The sequence below is a fragment of the Nesoenas mayeri genome (genome assembly GCF_963082525.1).
Source record: "Nesoenas mayeri genome assembly, chromosome: 1".
In the NCBI taxonomy this organism is placed as follows: domain Eukaryota; kingdom Metazoa; phylum Chordata; class Aves; order Columbiformes; family Columbidae; genus Nesoenas; species Nesoenas mayeri.
The window spans coordinates 62,535,175-62,557,541 of record NC_137541.1 but is presented as its reverse complement, the minus strand read 5'-3'; the positions used below and the strand labels follow the sequence as shown (position 1 = coordinate 62,557,541).

The 22,367-nt window shown below is 41.5% G+C and overlaps 1 protein-coding gene across 1 annotated transcript in view; it reads right to left on the bottom strand.

Annotated features, from left to right (window-relative positions):
- TBXAS1 (thromboxane A synthase 1) overlaps positions 1–22,367 on the bottom strand; it is a 234,494-nt gene that overhangs the window by 60,553 nt on the left and 151,574 nt on the right. The window contains exon 9 of the mRNA XM_080343746.1: positions 4,810–5,124. Coding sequence (XP_080199872.1) covers positions 4,810–5,124 — 315 coding nt within the window. The remainder of the gene's footprint in view (positions 1–4,809; positions 5,125–22,367) is intronic.

Genomic DNA, 22,367 nt, shown 5'->3' with positions numbered 1-22,367 from the left:
ACTCAGAGCAGCTCAGAGTGCAGTGGGGCTCAGAAGCAAGTGTCCATCTGCTCCAAACAAACGTGTGCTGCAGGTTTACTGTGCTTTTGCTAAGCCTTCTGAAGGGCTCTTTAAGAGCTCCACACAGGAGTTGTTGTTGACTGAAATGGAGAAGGTGAAAACCATGGATGTATTCTTTCTTATCTGGTTAATGTGAATAAAAACATATCTTTCACAACTTTATAGCCTCTAATGGTTTAGGGACGGCTAGACACAAACCGAATAAATAATCTGATCTTGAAATAACAACTTTTTTTCTTCCCCCCATCCTCTTTTACTGGCATATAGAAATTAAAGGTTAGCTTCTCAACTGGTGTATAACATCATACCTGTACTAATACCAAACATGTTGTGCCAGTTTACACCCTTCTGAGGATCTGACCCCTCTCTGCTGTCCTGGAAACAGATCTGCAGTCCCTGCAGAAAATAGTATTCTTTTGTACACACACAGATGTAGGCGTTCTGCCCCCACTAGATCATATTTAACCCTCTTTTAATCTTGTTTATTTTGTTTTCATGGTATCAAAGCAAGATGCAGACCCAGCAACAAGCTCGCAGCAAATAGGTGCATCTTATTTTCAGTAGATGGCTTTTCATGGGACGCATACTACACCCCCAGGGGATTCATTAAGAGGATCATGTCAGAGTCTCTATGATTTTAATTTCAGTCCTTCTGTTAGAGGAATCATGCTCAAAATTGTCTTTCACAGGAATTCACAGTTAGAATGAGAAGACACAGTGTGTGGTGACAGTAGTCACCATTCAGTAACCAGTCTCTCTGCTTTGCCAGAGGCAATGAAAAGCTGTGCACTCCCTTTCCCTATACCCCAAAAATCCAGACATAGGTGAGGAAGGCAATAACCGGTGTATCCTGCCCTTTAAAATAAACAAGGATAGAGGTTTCTCCTGCTTACCTAGTCCACAGAATCTGAAATGGGCCAGGTGCCCTTCCTCACTTTCAGGGAAAGAGATATCATCCAACCCCCACACTGAGATATCAGCCAAGAAAAGACCTAAAAAACAATGACCCACTCCAGGTACTATTTTCTGGCGACACTGTCCTGAAAGTGCCATCTTTACAGTGCATTCGGACAGCGTGGTGGAGAGAGGAAGAGAGGTCTCCCAGGAAGAGCTCTGACACAATCTCGCTGGACAAAACACAGCAGAACAACCTGGTCAGTTGGACCTGCTTTTCCTCTGGGCTCCCAACTCCCAGCACAGCACTGGGGCCAGATCACTTCCAGCACCTAAACTCATATTTCAGCACCGCACCACAGCAGCTTGCATCAAGCTGGCACAGGGATCTCTAACACAGAAGTGCCATGGCTTTCTCCTTCTCCTTCGCTCTGCCCCATTCTGCTAAAGTAACCACTATACAAGCAAGACAGATGAAGATCAGAGCAAAATCAGGAGTATCCTCAAGTACACCATGCAGAGCCACCAAAATATCGTTTTACGTCCAGATGGACCAACCTTGCTCTCCTCGCTGGCTCTCACAAGGTCACTGTGATCTGAGTTTTTGACTAGTGTGCCAAAAACCCTGGAACTGGGCCTGTCATTTATAGTACTTTTTCTCAGATGGCTCTCAAATGTCTTTATAAACTTTAGCAAATGACTGTATAAACTAGATCTATCAACACACAAATCACTCTGCCCACCACCAAAGTACAGCCATCCCTGGGATAATACACAGCAGCTGCTATAAAATCAGACCATAGCTCTGCATCACAGATTAGGGCAATAAAACACTACATGAGGCAACCAAAATGGTTGGAGGAAGGAAGGGGGATGTAGTGGAGAGCATCTTCTGGTTAAAATTACTTGAGTATAAATTTGGCTGAAGAGGGTACTGTGTTCAACGCTTGCATATCTGCAAATCAAAGCAATCTTTCACCACCTGTCATAACAACCTGACTGTACCATTCTCCATGTTTTGGCCTTCTAAAGCCCTTTCTGAAATTGCAGAGCACCTTGATAAGAGCAAAGCTGATGTGCTGAGCAGAAGCAACAACCTAATCAAATTTCTTAGCAAGTGACTTGATAACTAACTGTGAGCCTGTAGCTGCTATGCCCCCTCCCTTCCTCTCCCTTGCATGACAACTGAACACAGCATCTATATATTCCCGGTTTTAAAATAGCTCCTGCTCCCGTAACGTGCAAACCGTTCACACAGATCCTATTTTCTAGGCTAAATGTAGTTAATTACACTCACGAAGGGGAATGAACTGCTGCATCCTTTTTCTTATTCTGGAATGGATTCCTTGAGCACTGCATTGCCACCCCTCAAATGGTGAACCATTTATAAGAGGAAATCTTTTGAAGGATGGGGCTGTACAGATTAGATCTATGAATTACCTGGAATCATGGACAGCAGATGAATAGTTATCCTTCTCTCCCTCTTCACCTTGGCCATATAGCTATCTATGCCTCATCTAAAGCTAAACCTGAAAACTAGTAAAGTATGGGGAAGTGATTTGAAAGGTCCTTCCCACCAATATATGACATGGGACAGCATGGTTTGGGATAAGGCCACCAGTTCAGGTTGAGGTACCACACAGACTGTACAGTGCTGACCTGCAAAAATCATTTGAGTGCCATCTCTCTACACAAAGTTTTAACTTCTCTGCCATGAGTATCTCTAGCTCCACAACCTCTCCTAGACACTGCAAAAGCTGAAATTACTAGCGAAGTACTCCTGTTAGAGAACAAAGAGAGTCAAGCATTACATGTCTGAATTGGATTGTTACTGAAATAATGCTAGTAGTGATGGCTCAGGCAGGCCATATACAATGTAGGCTATGTTTAGTTCTCTGTCTTCAATCAGGAGCACACTCACATGCAAGTCGCTTGCGCTTGTTCACACTACAGTCTCCAGGTGCGCAGCAAAGGCTCCTTTAACTGGAACTAAACCAGAAGATTGGTTCTACTGCTAAGGGGAATTTGATACACGGCGCCATACTCAAACTAACCCAAAATAAACTCCTGAGGTGTGTCCAGTGTGCACCCAATAGTCCTCATTACCAGCTGTGCTAGATGACAAATCTGTGTCTATGGGAGCACACTACTCAACATAGACCTAGCCATGTATATTATCTCCCTATATGAAACATCTGTAAGCAATGGACCAGTTAATGACTGCTTTCAGTCAGCTTTCCATGCACTTACATGGAAAAGTTTACTAATTCCTAACCCCATCTGCAGACAGATATGAATGACATTGCATACCTATCATATTAGATACCTGTCCCGGTGGTTTCACTTCAGTTTCTTAGGCTGTCAGTTTTCAGGAACTGGCAAGGCAATGAACCATATTTTCCTTGGGGCTGCATAATAGAGGTTTCTATGTGCAAATCTGCCACCAGTATTAACCAGTAAGATGCACATAATCCAGGCCAAGTTGCACCTTCACATCTTTGCAGACCTCGAGGAAATCAGTTGAAATAGCCGACATGAGGGCATAATTAGACTTGCCATATTTGAATGAAATGAGTAAACACGCTCCAACTGGAGTACTGTAGTGCTAATAACCTAAGAATATTACCCAAGCACTGTAAGTTAGAACATAACACATCAACAGTTTCATTGTACTGAGTTAACTCACACCAGAAGTACGAAGCATGCACCAAGGAAAAGATCTGTGGATCAGATTGCACAATCCCAGCCTCCACTGCTGCCATGCATCTGCACCCTCAGAGCAAAAGGAATCTTAGATGGAGAACCACCACACTCAGAACCTTATCATACAAGAAAAAAGAAAAGATTTTTTGTGTACACAAATCCTGACTTTTAAGTTTGCACAACCAAAAGGAGGGAAATGGTAGCTTTTGAATGGGCACACTCCTGCATAGTCGAGAATTTTCTATTACCAGCAAAGAAGAAAATTCTACAACTCTTTTCTTCTTCTGTAAGTACAACACAGAGTATGGAATGCATAAAATGTATGAAACTACCAAAACTGTATATTTAAGGATTTCATCATGCAAATCCAGCAGCTAAAATACTGCATGACAGCCATACCTGGTGTCATTTTATTCCTGTTATCCTCATGATCCATTATAAAAGTGTTCATAAAAAGAAAAAGACCCTTAATCTGAATTGTCATAGCTGACAACTTTTGTGGAGAGTGTAGGGTGGAAGAATGGCTGCTTCATGGTCTGCTAGATATACAAAATACTGTCAACAGTTATCCAGGGAACATAAATGCCCTTGGTAAATACAGATAGTGAAGGAGAAGTAATTTGAACACAGCATAAGAGAATTAGATATTGTGATTTCTTTTTGAAGCATACACATATATTCTACAGCTGAAGAAAAAAAAATATGAACATTCAAAGCAAAACTTTGTAGTTCATGGTTTTTAAGAATGCTGTTTATGTCCCTATCAGGATCAGTAAATAACATTGACCACAAAAACAATAAAAGTATCTGAAGAGGAGGAAAAAAATTAGAAATGTGTAGTTTTAGAGTCTGATGACAGCTGGTTTATTTCAAGAGTGTAAATATATATTGTAAAGGTCAAACTTTGACTATGACATAAATTTATGAGGCCATCTCTTCAGTTGCTGTAAAGTGACATTATTTACCAGGTCTCTCCAAAAAACTAAACAATATAGATTAATTTTGAAATTTTAACTGAAAATCTTAATAAAATGTTAATATACACATACATAAGCGAAACAAATAGGGGTTGTGCAGGTTCCACAGTGGCATGATGACATTCACATTGCCTTGGTCCCTGCACAAAACTCCACACCAGCACATTGTACTCACGTGTTTTGCTGAGAACGCATCAACCTCCTGAAGCACCTTCTCCTGGCACTCTGGGTTGGTGGCTAGCAAGTACGTGGCAAAGGACAGTGTGCTAGTGGTGGTCTCATACCCAGCGATCAGGAACAAGAAAGCTTGGCCTGCTATCTCATCCTCTGTTAACATCTTCTGAACCTTTTCAGATGGTGTCCTGCCAGCAAGAGGTGCTTTGTTCTGCCTGGAAGTGATGGATGGACCAATCACATCAGAACACTCAGCTTCCAGAGAGTCAGCTGAATTGCGGGAGTCAAGCATCCACTGAAGAAAATCTCTGCGCCTCTGCAGAATACAGGAGGAGAAGACACACAAAGAGTCGGTCACAGAACAATGCTTTTACCCATGGGGGATAGAAAGAGAGAGCTGTTTCCTATCTATCTGCCCACTCAGCTCACATAGAATGACCACCAGCATTTCCCCAAATGAGGAGGCTTCTAAAAATCAGCGGAAGTGCCATCATTAAGAGCTGGTCACTGATTTCTTCCCAGTGGGATGAGACTGATCTGCCTCCAACACACAACAGGTACATATTTTCACAGAGGATTGCAAATGGCCAGCTCCATACATAACTTCTTTCATCCTCAGGGTGAGTTCTTCACACTTGCTGCCAGCAAGGTGATAGACACAGTCAATGCTCAGTCCCATGTGCACCCACCAAGTAGAGGTGGCACAACTCATGCTTGGAAGAGTTTGCCCATCTCCTTGAAGGCACCATCCTCATTTGTTCACATGGTCAAAACATGAAAGTCACCTTATAGGTTTAGAGTTGCATCTGCAATACTTTCAGTGTCAGCTTAACAAGATAGAACTAGAAACTGATCTCAGTAAACTGGTGCATCTTTCATGAGAGAGTAAAGTTATGAACACTTGTACTTACATGAATTTTTTTAAAAACATATATGCAGAAAGACATCACAACATTAAACATTCCTCTACCATAAAACCTGGTTTGATGGCTTGTCTTTGCAAAATGCCCACTGAATGATTCTACTGTTGTGAAAACTGCTTTTTTTCACACTAGTTTCTGACAGAAATATTCTAATATAATCTATGGACAAGAGTGAGTTGGCTCCAAATCAGTCTGGACAGCAAGCTTGATTAGGCTTTGAAATATAACCCAAAAGGTTTGAATTGACTTTTGGGAGTGGGCATAATAGAATTGTGCTGAACCTGAGCCATAACCCTATGTGATTGATTTTCAATTCCTCAAGTACCAACAGAATACATGATAGCTCAAGGACTTAGAAGCGACTGCAGTGCCAGAACATGACAACGTGTGCAGTGGGATGGATAAAAGTAGGAACCAAGTCTTTCTCAAAACAAACAAACAAAAAACTGTAAAGCTGCATTAATCTTTTAAAAAAAGAATTTGAGTACTTTATTGGATCTGGTGATTGACAGATAAAGTAGAAAGAAGAAAAGCACAGGCAAACAAGATAAGAATAAAGAAGGACTAATTAATTATAATTGTCAAAGAACTTAATCAGATTTTTTTTCTTTTTCACGACACAGGAAAAGAGACAACAAAGGAGGAGAAATACTTAGTGCCCTGTGCTTAGCTCTGCTGCCCACAAGCTGTTCTGACTGATCTACAGGCAGAGAGAAATGGTTATTTTGAAGTTTGGGTAACAGAAGGGATTGGTACACTGCCTCTTTAACAGCTCCTTCCCACCACCCCTCGGAACTTTTTCATTTTGCACGTGAACATTATGCACCTTGTAACCATGACCACAGTGCACCTGGCACCCTGGTACACCTGAGAATCAATGCTTCAGATAGCAGCGAGTGCTGGTCACCGCACGCTGAAGGACTCTACAAGTTGGCCAGTCAAACTGCATCACCTCCAAGGCATGGGATACGTGCTTTCCCCCAGTAAGGGAAGGCACACAAAGCATCATTATACACATGGCTTTCAGCAGATGAGCTCTGGCTCTGAAAATACTTCCTTGTGCCTAGACTTGAGCACAATTTCCATATTCAAATTGGCCATGCTTCTCTGGTCTCTCATTTCTAACACAGCAAGCCAAAAGTTGCAACTGCCCTGCTGCAGTCATCCTCCCCCAGTGTCGCAGGGTACCTCTGCTCTTTTATATTCCTCTAGACTGGAGGAAACAAGACTTCAGACATACTTCAGGTGTGCATAACTAAAAATCTCATTTAACTTTTTCAGGAAGGGCTTTATTCGCATTCTGGGAGTCCACGTGTTGCACAACTGAGAGTCCAGCTCTGTGGCATGGCCTACTCTTCAGAGATTTTCCTGGTACGTATATTGGGGTTAGGCCATTTTTTAAATTAAAAAAAACCCAAACAAACAGTCCAGTACCAGTGTATTCATCAGTGTGTGGAGAAACTAGTCCACTATAGTAATGAACTGCATCTGTAGAGATATTCTCTTTTATCTGTAAGACTAGTTATCATCCCCTAAACTACCTTTAGAACATAAAAATGTGTAATTATACTCATATTCAGTGGAGCTGTAACATTGTAACATACTGTAGTTCAAATGGTATACCATTGGATATGGTTCTGCATTCGTCCTTTTCTAGCTGTGAATTTTCCTGTAAACAAATCCATTGCTCTCTGAGGGTTTGCAGTTCCCAGTCAGGAGCTGTTACCTGAGTCTGGTCTTATATTTAGACAATACACTCTCTGGAGATCCTATAAGATGTTTCTTCAGCCTTAGACAAAATCAAGTCCCAGCCTGATGTAAAGCATCTGGTTATTTCAACGATAGTAAAGTAATAATCATAATGACTAGTGAATAAAATTTCATTCAGGAGAATTTTTGCTGAAAGCAAACTTAATGAATGCTAGCACAAGTGAATATTCCCAAGAATGTGCTCTGAAATGCCTCTGTGGCCATTTTGAGGAGCTCTTTTTATTACTCACATAATGTATTTGGTTAGGAATTTAAAAGCTTGTCTTGTTGCAGAATCTGTTTATAAGGTCACCCTATTGAGAAACAACTAGCTACTTTATCTGTGCCATGTAATTTGCTCACAGGTGAGCAGGGGTTGCTAAGAGCAATGGCTTCATAAACAATCCTTACAAAAACAACCTTCATTTGTAAAAACTACTTGAAAAATAGTGGGGGGGGAGGAATAAAATTAGAAATATGTGAACTTTTTTCAAGATAATGCTACGCAGTGGAAAGGGCTATATTTTAGCAAAGCTTCTCTTCCTTATGGTTCATTCTACTTCACTTTAGGCATCAGTATAGAATGCAACATAAAAAATCATCATCAAGCCAAGCGAGAGAAAAGATTTCCAGGGTTATAACCAGTCATAATGAAACATATTTTTCTTCCGCACCATCAAGATGGAAAAATCACTCTGACTCAAAAACCTAACAATGGCAATAGAGGCGAACACTAGCATAAAACCAAATATAATTGGATTGTTAAGTGCTGGAAATGAGGCAAAGGTATCTCATGAAAATTCACAGGGGTTTTCTCCACTTTGATTGACAGCAGAAAAAAAAAAAAGGCAGCATTCTTTTCAGTTTGACAACAGACCAGGTACTGACAGTATCACTGCACAAAAATATTCTCTGGTCATCACATACAGCTGTCGGGTTCCTTTTTCCATCAGGGACATTTGTTTGATTTTGCTCACAAAAAGCACAAGACCATAATAGCCTTTATTGTGTCCTCTGACACTTGCATAGTTATGTTACAATGGCCTCAGAAACAAGTTCCTGCTTCAAAAGAATGGCATACGAATGCGACAGACTCTTGTTTTGCCCCCATGCAACACAGAGCCTATCATTAAGCCAATGAAAATTGAATGGAAAGCTACTATTTGAAAAAAATCTAATTTGAATACAGTATGGGACAGGGTGCATGTCTAACTTGGTGGTGACATAGACATCCCCTTTGAAATATATAATAAGACAAGCCTCGCTTTCAGCTCCCCCAAGATAGACACCTTGCAATATATTTCCTGACACCAGTGTTCTGGGCCGTATCATTTCTCTCATTAGTCTCCTTAAACATCACCTGGCCATGCGGAGAAATCGTTCTGCAGAGAACCGTAACGAGCTATGCGCTACACACTGGAAGAATAGATGTGTGCTATGCTGGGGAAGGCCAATCCGGCAGTATCTATCACCCCTCCTCAAATCACTGCTTTTAAGTTTTGCAACTGTCAGAAGAAGAGAGATATATCGCTCACATGCCTGATGTATCATGACTTCTCTCACAGGAGGCAAGGGTCCTGGGGGGGCAGGGGATGTCTCCAGGTCTTTCCATCTTAAACAGAGAACTGTGTTTTCATATCTAAGATTGACATACCGGCTGACCTTGTGGCAAATTCACCGTTGCTTTAGGGATCTAGGGAACCCTTGGGTTGTGCCTTTAGTAGAGAGATTGAGCCATTCAACTTCTCTGCAAGGTGAAGTAAAAAATTCCTTAAAGAAAACTACCAAATGTGTATCAGTTAGAATTTTTTTTGTTCATAATGCTGGGATTTCTGTTGTGTTTCTGTTAACTATACTCAAATTTTGCACCACTCTAATAGTTCAGCTCCCCATTTTGAGTTCAAAAGAGCCTAGAACTACAAACAGCAACTTAAAGATAAATCAGTGAAACAAAATAGATGACATAGGTGTTTGGTATTCTATAAACGTTTGCTGTGGTTCAGAAGTCATACAAATATAATGCTGCTAATATAATACCACTCAATAAACTGTGCAGACCCTTCTAGCCATTCTCAAATGCTCTGATGGCAGCTCAAAAAAAGCAGAAGCTAAGCACTAATCTTCAGAATCCTTATCTAACAGATCAAAAGCTCACATCTCATATTATTCCACTTTCCAACAAATTTCTACAAACTCTGATGTATTAGTTTGTATCCAGATAAATTTTTGTATAATAAGTTTGATTTAGGAACCACCTTTTTAGGTGAGACGAAGCTGTGTCTCCCTGAAGTTATCAGTAAAGCACTGTGATAGCTACCCAGATCCTTTTGAAAAAACAGCACAAAATGCAGTCCCGCTAAAACTATCACTTTGCCAAACTGCTTTGAAAGGATCGAATTCCACCTCTTCCTAAAGCTTGCAGGTTTCATTTGATTTCTCAGTGAAATGACAAAAAAAGCCATTATCTCTGCCAATGCATCCACTCTCAAAACATTTCAGAGAGATTGTCTTTTTGCCTTGTGCTTGAACGCAGGAGCTGAAATTAACTGGAAGGCCAGAGCTGACAGTCCTCAAATTTGTGTGTCTGAAGGTTGAGGACATGGTGCCCTTATGGGTGATGCTGAGGTCTGGAAGGACCTGGAGCCTGTTGAATTGTAGGGTACAACCATTGTTCAAGAGTGGTTGGGAGGCTTTCAGTCTGGCAGAAAAAACTCTTTGCATCAGTTAACGTTAGCTGGTGAGAACACTGTAATGTGTTTATTGTAAATGGGCTGAATGACTGGGGAGGTAGGTCTTACAAAGCAATATACCTTGCATTAAAAACCTGAGTAAATTTAAAGCAGAAAAAAAAAAAATCACTGAGTGTGCACTTGGAAAAGGGAGAGGCCTTCTCCCAGCCTGGCCCGTTCTTACTATTTGTAGTAAAAACCCAGCCTGAGAAGATTTTGTATAACTTGTGATATTTTCATATATTATCATCACTAAACTCCTACACAAGTTTCTGGCAGTAGTTCACAGCAACGAGGGAGCACTGTGAGTATCCAGTGACACCACATTTGATGTCAGAAGCCACAGCAATGTTTTTGCTTTCTACTTGAAAGAAAGAAGAATTGTCCCTACAATAATGTCGCAAAAATGCTACATAAAATGCTGAGCAGGCCCAGAAGGAGCAGGTACATCAGCAAATTGATGAAAGCACCTAAGCATGGAAAGTATTAAACATGGTAACAAAATGTATCTTCTATATGTAACTGATGGTCTTGTAGAAAATAAAAATAAAAAACCAAGAGTAAGTCTAAATTCAAATATGGCATGGATTTTATTGGCTGAATTTGCCACTAAATCGGCAGAGTAGCCGATATGAATTACTGGTTAAAGCACTGACCTCCATAGAGCTTGGGTGCTTTAAGCTGCACTCTCTTTTTTGCCTTTGAACATAGTTATAACTGGTGCAGCTTCTCCATCCGTAAAATCGGTACAACACACATCAAATCTTATAAAACCCCATGAGGAAAAGCTAATGATCATCTCAGAAAACCCTTTAAGACCTAGGATGAAAACAGATTTACACAGACTCAAAGAGTTTAAGGCAAAAGTACCATCACATGGGGGAAAGAGGCCTGGAAAGAACTCAGCAAGTTATCTACTCCATCCCCTTGCCATGAGGCAGGATCAGCCAAACCAATCCCAACAGCTGTTTGTCTAACGTGTTCTTAAAAACCCAGCCAAACTCCAGCTTCCCACAGCCTCCCCCAGGCAGTCCACCCCAGCACTGAACCATTTTTGTTGTTGGAGAGGTTTCCTCTCCTCCTGTAAGTCACTGCAGATATTGCAGGTCATTAGATTTCGCCCAGCTACACCTGTAACATCTGAGGCTCCACAACCTGTACTTATGTATGAGTTTCTCTCTCTATATTTATTACTTCAGTTGGTTGTTAACAAAGCACACCAGTAACAGAAAAAAAACATACTACTGAAAGATATGAAACCATTTTCACATGGCAGTGTCTCCATTCATGAGGTAAGGGAGAAGAATGTTCAGGTACAGCTGCTTTCTTCTTCAAAAATTTTGCACTTTTCTGACCTCCAAAATGCAAAGTTTAAGTAAGAGCATTAGTAATCTACAGAGGCATAGGCAAGGCCAATTTAACCTGAAAATAAAGCTGGAGAGAATGCTTAAAAACAAGACTTCGTTAAGGATGCATCTCCCTTCACCTTAAACTGCTGCAAGTGGTACTAGAGAGCTCACATCTTGAAAGACAGCAGCCTCCTCCTCGAGATGTTCCCACACTGTCCAGGGTTGAAAGTAAACTTGAATTTGAGAATGGAGAGAGAGTAAAAAACTGTTTTGAGTTGAGACAAGCTTAACATAGGTCTTTATGGCTCTTGTAGAAGGAGGCAGTTTTTAATCTTAAGTGTGTGGACCTGTTGACTGTGAGCTGCAAAGATCCTAGTCGGAGGTCTGACTTGGCTGATGTGATAGGTAGGATGAAGAGACAAAAATATCAAGTACACACCTATCTGATTGTTTCATTAATTATGTGAGTCCACAGAGAAACCAATGGCTTTCTTAGAGAGCTGGAAATGCTTCCAGTAGTTCTTCAGTGTAAAACCAAGGGATTGCCTGCAGCCTGGTCTATGTACACCCCTAAGGAACTGACTGCCATCTCTAACTCTGGCTGAGCAGAATGAGCTGGGTGTCAAGAGAAGCACTAAGTTTCTCCATGAAACTCAGCCTAATGGCAAACAAGTGTCATGCACTTTGTGGAAGCTGGTGGGCATCTCTGCAGTGCTGGGTTGGCAGCCTCAGCCCAGAGCACAGCACAATAGCATAACCACCACAGCTCCCTCCATCGCATGCATGTGTGGGGAAGACTCAGAAAACAGCCCAAAATGCAATGGCTAGAGAGTTGCATCTGGTTTTCCCAATCCTAGTGTCATGGTGAGCAAGACACACCGGTAGCAAGTGACAGTGGACTGAAAACTCTTTATTCTGTATTTGCAAAACATTCAGGATAACAGCGTCCTGATAACAGCTCCTGGCATTATCATAGCACGAACAGTAAATATTGGATTTGTGTGTGCAGTAGCTGAGCTTCTCCTGCCCCACGCATGTTTTGCTGCTTGGAGGTGGAGGAGTGAGGTTATTAGAATGCCCAGATGGGGCAAATAGAGCAAGTGAAGAAATCGCTGAGTGCTGGGGAAGAACAACAGCCGGGACCAGGCTCCCCAAGGCTCGCCAGTGTGTGGAACTGGCACCAGCTCCCAAGCTAGCAGCGAGCTGACCGCCTCTTGCACACGGGATGCACATGTCCTCTCCAGAGCTGATCTGGCCTCCCAGTGAACCACCCAAAACTCTCCTCCACACTTGGCGGGAGGAAGGGAGGATGTAGGAAGGGAGTGTTCAGAAAAAGTGACACCCAGAAGCTTGACCCTCTGCTGACTCAAATTGCTGACTAAAGGCTGCTGTTGCAGGCTTCCCTCTGTTCCTTTTCTATTTGACATGGGTTATAATTGTATTTGCTGAAATTTAATTCCTGATTAATAATCAGTTCTGGTTTTAGCAGTTGCCTAACATCCAAGAAAATACACAGGAGTCTCATTATTGCTTCTTTGTTCTTCCTGCCCCATGTGCTCTCTTTAACATGCTCGCAAAGCCCCACCACTCACTTTGAAAAGCCATCAGTATGTTTTGGGGCCATCCCGGGAATTTACTGTTCGTATCCCATCCTCTTCCATCTCTGCCCATGGTTTGTTTAAGATCCTCCTCATTCTGCATCACATTACATATAGATTGTATACATTCTGAGGGAAGGAACACCTCATTATTTCGTTTTGTGATGGCCCTAAGTAATTCTGGGTAGCTAAAAAAATATATATTTTTTAACTAAACTAATTATGGCTGCGAGACTGATATAAATATGCACTGTTGTTAGAAAAGAAAAAAAAGTACAGTTGATGTTATTTATGTTCTTTCTTAACAATATGGAAAAAAACACTTGTCTTTTCTATTACTTCTCCGAGCAACTGCTCTCCACTGCTGACAGGCAATCCTACTTCTGGCTTATCCATTCACAATCACACCTGCACTCTACATTATGATTTATCCTGGATCTTCAGCTAAATTAAACTGGCTTCTACCTGTAGTACATAAATTGCCTCTATCTCTGACTCTCCAGTTGTGTGCATGAAGGGGTACAGGTTTCTCATGCAGTGGGTGAAAGCAGCATTAGGAAGGAGAGGATTCTTTACAGTTACCCGGTGACCAACAACAAATTTTGTTATCCTCCGCCGTTTCATGGATGCTCAGTTCAGTTATGGGTTTTATCCAATAGATGGCTCCTTGGTAGCAGGAAGGATTCTCTTCCTGCTCTCTTTTCTTTCACAGAGTTTCAATACGAGTTTCTAATATTTACACAGCTATTATCTTGCAAATATAGGCATTTTGTGCACACTGATAAACACACAGAAGTGTGTGTGCATGAATTAAAGCACAAAAGAAAAATTTGATGGCATTTTATATATTTCATGCCACTTTGTCCTTTGCTGGTACAGGGATGCATGAAAAATTACAGCCAGGCAGCACTGTGGACTGCAATGCTTCCTAAAGTCAAACTAAAGAAAAAAAATACAACTTCAGAAACACATTAATATTAACAGCATGCCGGAATACCAACTGTCGTTCTTCCCAAAAATATGAGGACATATCCCACATCTTACATATCCCTGACTGAGCAATACTTCAGCAGCTTACAGGCATCATTACTCCTCTGTCAATGAAAGATTTTTCACAAGAAAAAAAAATCCTATGTGAAATTATTGATATAATGAACCAGGAGAGCTCTGTGTAATTGGCAGGGTGCAAGTTAACATCATTATGAGCGATGCTGCCATTTCTTAGATGGGGAAAGCAAATAAGCTTTTGTTGTTTTCCAGAAAAACATAATCAGAATAATAATAGCAAAACCCGAGACATTAATTACATTCAGACAAATGATGTTTATCCTGTGTATGCGCTTGTGACTTCTCTGAATGAGAAGAGCAGTTCCCAATCTTTTCTGCCCTGAAATCTACCTCACATCTCACTCAGATCTTGTCAAGATCTTATCAAACACCTGGCAGTAAGCCCACTTTTGGGATTGTGACCTTCTGGTCAGCCCACACAATCAAGTGAAAAACAACAACAGAACAACCGCAATAAATAATAAATCTCATAGAAGCCAGACCACGGCTATTGAAATCTCTGTGTCTTAACACTTTGGTGGGGCGCAACTATAAGCCCACTATACCTGCTGTAGCATCTAAAATAATAGCATTCCTAATAATAACCTTTATCCTTGAAACATTAAGCTACTTTGAAAAGGGGAGGAAGGAACCAGTTTACTATATATATATATGTACATATAAACAGATAACATCTTCATATGAGCACAATTACAGCCATAATAACTGTTAAGAAAAAAAAATGTTTTGTCTCTGTTCAAAGCTGAGCCAAATCACTGTTCACATTTCAGTGCTCCAGAAGGACTTGCCTAATTCCATACTTCAGATTTTTGCTCACTAAAGCTTGGAAAATTTGAACCGACTTGCACTTTGCTCACTCCAAAATAAGCTCATCAGCATGCTCGGTCATGAGCTGTTACACTATTGCTTCCCTTGACTCCTGGGCAGACATCCTGACCAGTCCTGCAGCCTGATGGATGCTGTGCAGGGAAGCAGCACCTGGAAAGGCAGCCCCATGCTCTGGTGACCCCTCAGCTGGAACAAGGGTACTTCTGCATGCCCAAAGAGCAGCTGTGACATTGCTCTTAGACTGTGCAAGGAGCAGATTAAAGCCTTGGTGAAAAGAAAAAACAAAAGCTCCATCTTTCCTCCTGTCTCTCTCTCGGGATACTACAGCCAGTAGAACTTACCCAGACCCAAAGCCAAGCCCACAGACTTTCACCTCCCTCCCTTTTTAAGGGGCCATGTTACGTACACACTAAAAATCAGAGTTCACAACAGAAATACTGACAACAAATTTCACCGTGGAGCAGTTTAAAACAGGCAGCAGTGATATTCATTAAGCTGTTAATAATGGATTGTGGCACAAAGCAATTTATCAAGTTTCCATTGTAATTAAAATCACTGAATATTTGGGCACTTGCAATGCACCTAGCCCTCCCTGCTTCTGAAGCTTTACATTTTAATGTGAATTATGGCTCCCTCTCCCCAGAGACCTGCTAAAAAGCCCATTTTAATTGGTATGTTTTTAATTGCAATTACATTATTAAAAAGTGTACATTTCTGTTGAAGAGAGAAAGGAGGTGCTCGTCTCCCCTCCAGTCTCTGTCTCGCTTAGATATAGCTTGCTTATCACAGTGGCAGGCAAAAGTGGATAGTCACTGAGAATAAAGCGGAGAAAGTCATGCACAGTCACAGGCTCTGAACCCAGGGCAAAGCTGCCATTGACTGCATGGATATAAGATTTCCTAGGTGGATTTTTCAGGGAGGGATAGGGATCACTGCAATCATTCTGGCTGTTCTTCAGCAAAAAGCAGAGGGATTCCTGCCTCACAGCCAGCTGACATCAAGGGCACATTCTAGAAAGCCTCTCCTCAGTGCTTCCAGTGACAGACCATCCGTCGTTTTTCCACAATAAATAACTCATATGTTAAACTATCCTCAAAATGTAGGTATGATCATGAGCGGCTGGGGTTTAGCAAAGGCCTCCGGCTCTGCTGGTTCCAGCAAGCTGGGGAAGGAGAGGCAGCCCCTGGGGCACCCTGGGCATGGTGGCAAGAAGAGAATTGCCCCAGTAAATGAACTTGGTCACTTTTACGCATTGAGATGGTCAAACTGACTTGCCACCAGTTTCCAAAGAAACACAACTTCATGTGCTTGACATCCAGACATGGCTCTCCTATTGGCAAGAGCAGCTGTCGGTGTCTCTTATAGTAGAAGTATGAATCTGCTAAGGTAAGTAGACATAAGAGAAAAGGAAGAAATATCAAAGGAGTGCAAAGTAGATACCAACAGTTGAGACAGATCAAGGGAAAAGCCTCAAGAGATCAAAACATGCCAACAGATGGACAAGGCAGTTCAACCGCAATGAAATATCATGGAGCAGCTTTTTCATAACTGCTTCAGAAAAGGTCATGCTGTATTGCAAAAAGAAGGTAGTGCGTGGGGCTGAGAGAGGTCACTGCAGCCAAACAAAGACACAGAGAGACTACAGAGACAGGTTTGAAGATCACCCACTAAAACCACAAGCACTGCAACTCCCCTCCTCATTCTGTGAGCAACTCAGGAAGGAAGAATGGTGAACCAACAACAAATAAAATTTTAAAAAAAAGGATGAAATATGAAAGACAAAACTGACAATGTTAAAAATGACAAAGAAAGGAAAAGTTCTTTTATTGTAATTAGGTCAGTAAATCTGTGATTTTTTTCTAAATTAAGAATTTAGATGTTATGTTCTAGTTAAATGTGTCAGAAGAAAGTCTGTCTGTAGAGGGAAAGTACCTGAACATGCTATTGCTCTGAATGGCAAGGTAAAAGAAATATAGAAAATTCACAGGCCCAGTCAACAGATTCCTTGCAGATTTAGATCAAAAGTAAGTAAAAATAAATAAAAAGGGCTATGTAAATTAAGATTAGCTCTGATATCTCACCTTGACATTAAAGGCCACCACCCTGCTATGCAAAAAATTAATCTCCAGATGATTTCATTTTATGGCAAGATTCCCTTTGTTTGCTGATTTGAAAACCCCACACCCTGGATGAAGACCATATGACAGATTAAGCAGAAAAAAGGGAAGGGCTTTCCGTGACCTAAAGCAGGATCTTGTGAGAAACTTGGGAGGGACAGACCACAAGGGTAATGTACAGAAAAGATGAGGAACTGTAAGAGAGAGAAGTTAGAAAAGAATGTGCTTCATTTAAGTCAAGCAACTTTTTTCCTTTCAGCCAGAGGGATGAATACAGAGACAGTACTGTGAAGGAAAGAAAATTACAAAAAGTGGGAAAAGACACACTGGAGAAGATTTGCTTTATGCTGAGGGAATCGCAAAGGGAAACTGTGTTTCCAAGCCTATAAGAAAATGACCCCGAAAGACAGATGTAACATTGATTAGGCTGGATATTTTGCACAGACGAGCACATACAACAGAAAGGCTGGTTTACTGACTAATTTGGCATGTATCAATAGATCTATGACTATATCAGATTCTGCCCTGAGCGCTAGAAGAGAAAGGCAGCTGGAGATGCTTTACCCCCTTCCCAGAGAATAGACACCTTGTTCTCAGCCCTGGGCATAGCAAAGTTTCCTCGAGTCTGTGTAACTTCTGTGACCCAACACCCAGGAATGTTTCCCCAAAGACACACAGAGACCCCACAGGTTGCAACAGCCTTGATCCAATTATTTTCTCTGGTTGGAGTATCAGGCAAGATGCTAACTAACCAAGGGACGGACTTTATGTCTAAGGTCATGAAACAGAAGTACTGAGTACTAGGTATAAAAAGTACTAAAGCCTGTGCCACATCCTCCTCAAACAGATGGCCTTTCAGAAAGATTTAATCAGACATTGAAATGCATGCTGCGAATACTCATTACAAGCACAGGATCAGGCTGGGACAAGTGGCCAGCACTGACGTTATTGCCTACAGGGAATTACCACAGGCATAAACAGGATTTTCAATGTTCAAACTTCTCTCTGAATAACAAGCACAGGGTCCCCTTGCCATCATAAGGGAACATAATGCAAAACTTCATCATGGGGTGGAGTTGCAGAGGAGAAGCAAGAGACCCAGGCCCTCATAAAGGAATAATCACCTTTTTCTTGGCTTTGTCATCCTCTGTTTTTCACCTATACTGGTCAAACTGCCATAAAGCTCCGTGACACAGAACAGTGTCTGTTGAATCCCACTTTCAAAGGACAATGAGCTCTTGCTCTTCTTACTTTTATGGACACATAAAACAGAACCATGACCACTCCCTCCTCTTCAGTATCAAGAACAGGAAAAACAGGATACAGCCACAATAACCAGCACCTAGAGGAGGTGTAAGTAGGGCTGGCCAAAGAATAACAAAAACCAAAAAACAAGCACTTTTCTTTTGATCTCCCCTTTGAGGATGTGGTGGTTTCTTTGAAAAAGACAGGTTTGACTTTTAATTCTTTCCTCCTCCAGTTTTTCAGAAAAATATTACTGCAAACTTGATTTGAAAGAGTCCCTAAGCTATCTTTTGGCCTGGATTTTTTATAAACAATATTTTAAGTGATTGATTTTACCATCTAAACACAATTTAAAAAAAGTCGCTGAAACCCTTGACATTACCAACAACTGAGCATGTGGGTTTCTTTATTTTTCCTCTGGATTAAAAAAAAGGCTTTTTTCAACACTAAAAATCCCACCCTTCTCAGTTCAGAGACGTTTCTCATATGCTGTAGTTTAGCAAAGCTAAATGTCCATCTTCACTTCCTGCACTGGCTGGTGAAAACAGGAGGAAAATGCATGCAAACTTTATTGACAGAAGCATTTAAGTCCTTCCTCTCTGTAACTCTGAAGGCATCCTGTTGGCCTAATGACTTCCCATGGATTAATGCTGCTATAGGGAGGATCTGAACCTCCTCTGTTCTCCCCAGAAAGGAGAAAAGATACCATTATTTGAAGGTTCTCTGAAGGAGCTCCACCACACGTCTTAGAAAGTGAGGTTAGATTTTTCCTGCATAGATACTCACATTTGCTCAGTACCGTCTGCAAGATCATTCTTGGCAACTCTGGATAACCAAAAGTTTCATCAGTGTAATCAGTATTAACATGCTGGTCCTTTGATTTCAATTCCAACCTTTGGTACAAGCCTGTGTTCTTGCAAACTGAAGCGTGTGAGTGGTGCTCCAATAAGTCAATGAGATGCCTTATGTGTATGATGGCAGTTTGGACCCCAGATTGTACCTTAAGTGGGCCATACAAATTATTAAACAGGGACACCACTCCTGTCACCCTCTGAAGAAGAAATGAAGATACACAGCAGTGGCTGAAAAAGGCTGAAAGGAAGTGGGCAGGGATGGAGGTATTGGAGAAAGAGTCCCAGATGCCAAGATTATTTTATTACGGTTGCTGCAGAGTTTGCTGGAGTAGGGCAGATAATATATATGTTATACCATCTGCCCATTCCTTGTCTAGGACCCATAAAGTACTCTGATCCGTAACCAAGGAGGCAGTAAAAATGGTGCAATAAGAGCAAAAGGTGAGAGGTAGGAAGCAGATGTGGTACGTGCTCGCTGGCAGCAGGTAACCGAGCAGACATTTGCTCTTTTCTTGTGACTGAAGTGCTGGTAAAGCGCTGGGCTCAGGGTGTGCCGGGCTGCAGAACCGGGACAGATGCAGCAGTAATGCAAAACTCTTCCTGCTTCCCCCATCAACACGCCTCAGGGAGGTGAGAAAGTCACCGTTCTCCTTACTTATTCTGTCCTTGATCTCTTTTGAGCAGAAAGACTGCAGAACTGCATTTCATGATGAAAGTACCTCAGCCAGACACTTCAGCCCAGGCCTGAAACCAAAATACCACATTTCGTAGGCCTGCAATTCATCATTGGAAAGATAACGACAGACTGATCGAGAAGTTTCAACTGGTGACAAAACGTAATGGGGATTTTAAGTCCATCTCAATTCAAGGCTTTGAGGCCTTGCTATGTTTAAATGTCCACTTAAGAAATCCTGAGGAAGTTATAAAACTCATTACATCTTTAAGGGAAAAAAAAAAAAAAAGTATTTTTCTTCAAACATGGGAAGGAAGGAACACAATTTTAAAAGCAATCAGTAATGGCTTGATTTTTAAAAGAAGGTGAATAACTAAAATGCCTTTTAACATAATGCCACTTTTTAAGAATCACTGCATGCTGCCCAAGCACAGACGCCAGATTTAATGCTCAAAAGGTGTTTAACATATTCTAGCAGAATGATACCCTTCTGCTTAAAACAGCAGAAATACAGGTTTGAGATTTGAGATCAAATCCCATATTTAGCACGAATTCCCTCTGTATCTTTAAGACACACATTTACCTTTCTGAAAAGCCCACTTCACATTTCCACCCGACAAAGGCAGTGGATAATGACATAATCAAATCCTAAGAACAGCCCAGAAGAAAAGAATTGCAGCATCCCTCCTACAGACTTAGACAAACAAAAGGACCAGACTGATCCTTTGTTTTACTGACTGATAAATCAATAAAAATGGATTATTTAATATTGCCATGTAGTGTGTATCCTTAAATGGACACCACCTTCTTTCAAATATAAACAAGTTCTGCTTGGTTTTCTACAAAGGCAGGAAAACTGCACACTATTAGAAGGTGTCTAATCCTCCCATCTGCTGTTTCCTTAGAAAAATATTTACTTTTTAACATCTGTACTGCATTTCCACAGTTCAAACGCACACATAGCTCCTGGAATGTACATAGTATTTAGCAAATTTTTAACTAAGTTTTCTTAGTAATTGTATAGTTTTCCCTTGACAAGGAGAGGATCAGACTTTTTCAGGAGGATTACCTCTGCTCAACTCATTTCAAGCAGCTCTTGAATAAAATAGTTCATTAGTTCATGAAAAGCAAAAACTCCAGGGAACTACTGTGGAAGGAAGAGAAAAGAACAGAGTGCCACAGTAATTAGGTATTCAGATTGTGCCTTATCCTCCAGAATGCAGGTACACACACATGCCCCTCTTCTCTTTGGGTAAAGCATTAAGGGGAGCTCATTGCACTTTTTTTTTTCCTTGGGAATCAGTATTCCAGAGACAGAAGTGGTAACCAGGCCATCATTTCCCAGAAAGATATTAAAAGATACCATTTCCTTATAGTACATTATTCTTGCTAGCCAGTAGTACAAGGGCAGCTCTCTCGCCTTTGCAAGCCTTTAAACAGCTTAGTTTTAGACTTCCTCAAACTTCAGTTTCCCAAACTTTTTAGGCTCTCATGGCTGACGCTCAAAAACTAAAGCATTTCTGGACACCAGGAATCACTCAAGTCTGTCTGGTTGGATGGGTGGTCAAGGGGCAGCACAGCCAGTGGGTCTGCTTACCAGGGATCAGGGAAAGGATTGGTATGAATAAGGCTGAGAAGTGGGGAAAACTGGAGGGAGTTTGCAATCGTTCACTGGCAATTGCTGACCAGAGGAAAACCTCTTTTGATCTAGATCTAGCACAACAGAGTACAGAGCATCCCAGGGCCATACTAGTTCATGGGAGGCTAGATCACCACCAGGACTGACAGCACCGTGCAGCTTCTTGGTGGCTTACACCATGTGGCTCATGGGCAGCATGGTTCACAGCAGCACAGCCTTCACTCTCTTTTCTTGTTGTTTAGAGAACAAGTCTTAAGAGGAGCAGCTGAGGGAACTGGGGCTGTTTAGCCTGGAGAAAAGGAGGCTGAGGGGAGACCTTATTGCTCTCCAGAACTACCTGAAAGGAGGTTGTAGCATGGAGGGCATTGGTCTCTTATCCCAAGCAGCAAGTGACAGGAGAAGAGTAAATGGCCTCAAGTTGTATCAGGGGATTGATTGAATACAAGGAAAATTTTATTCACAGAATTTGTTGTCAAGCACTGGGACAGGCTGCCCAGTGAAGTGGTTGAGTCACCATCCCTGGAGGCCTTTAAAAGATGTATAGATGAGGTTCTTAGGGACATGGTTTAGTGCTAGAGTTAGGTTAATGGTTGGACTCGATGATCTTTAGAGTCTCTTCCAACCAAATGATTCTATGATTCCTTCTGTCTGCTCTGTACTTACATCAAAAGTATTCAGATAGTATACAGGTCTCCAGCCACACTGACTAAACTGCCAACCGAGAAGTCAATGAGTACAGTTCTGATGGCACTCCTCTGCGCTTTGTCATACTCTCATTTCAAATCTG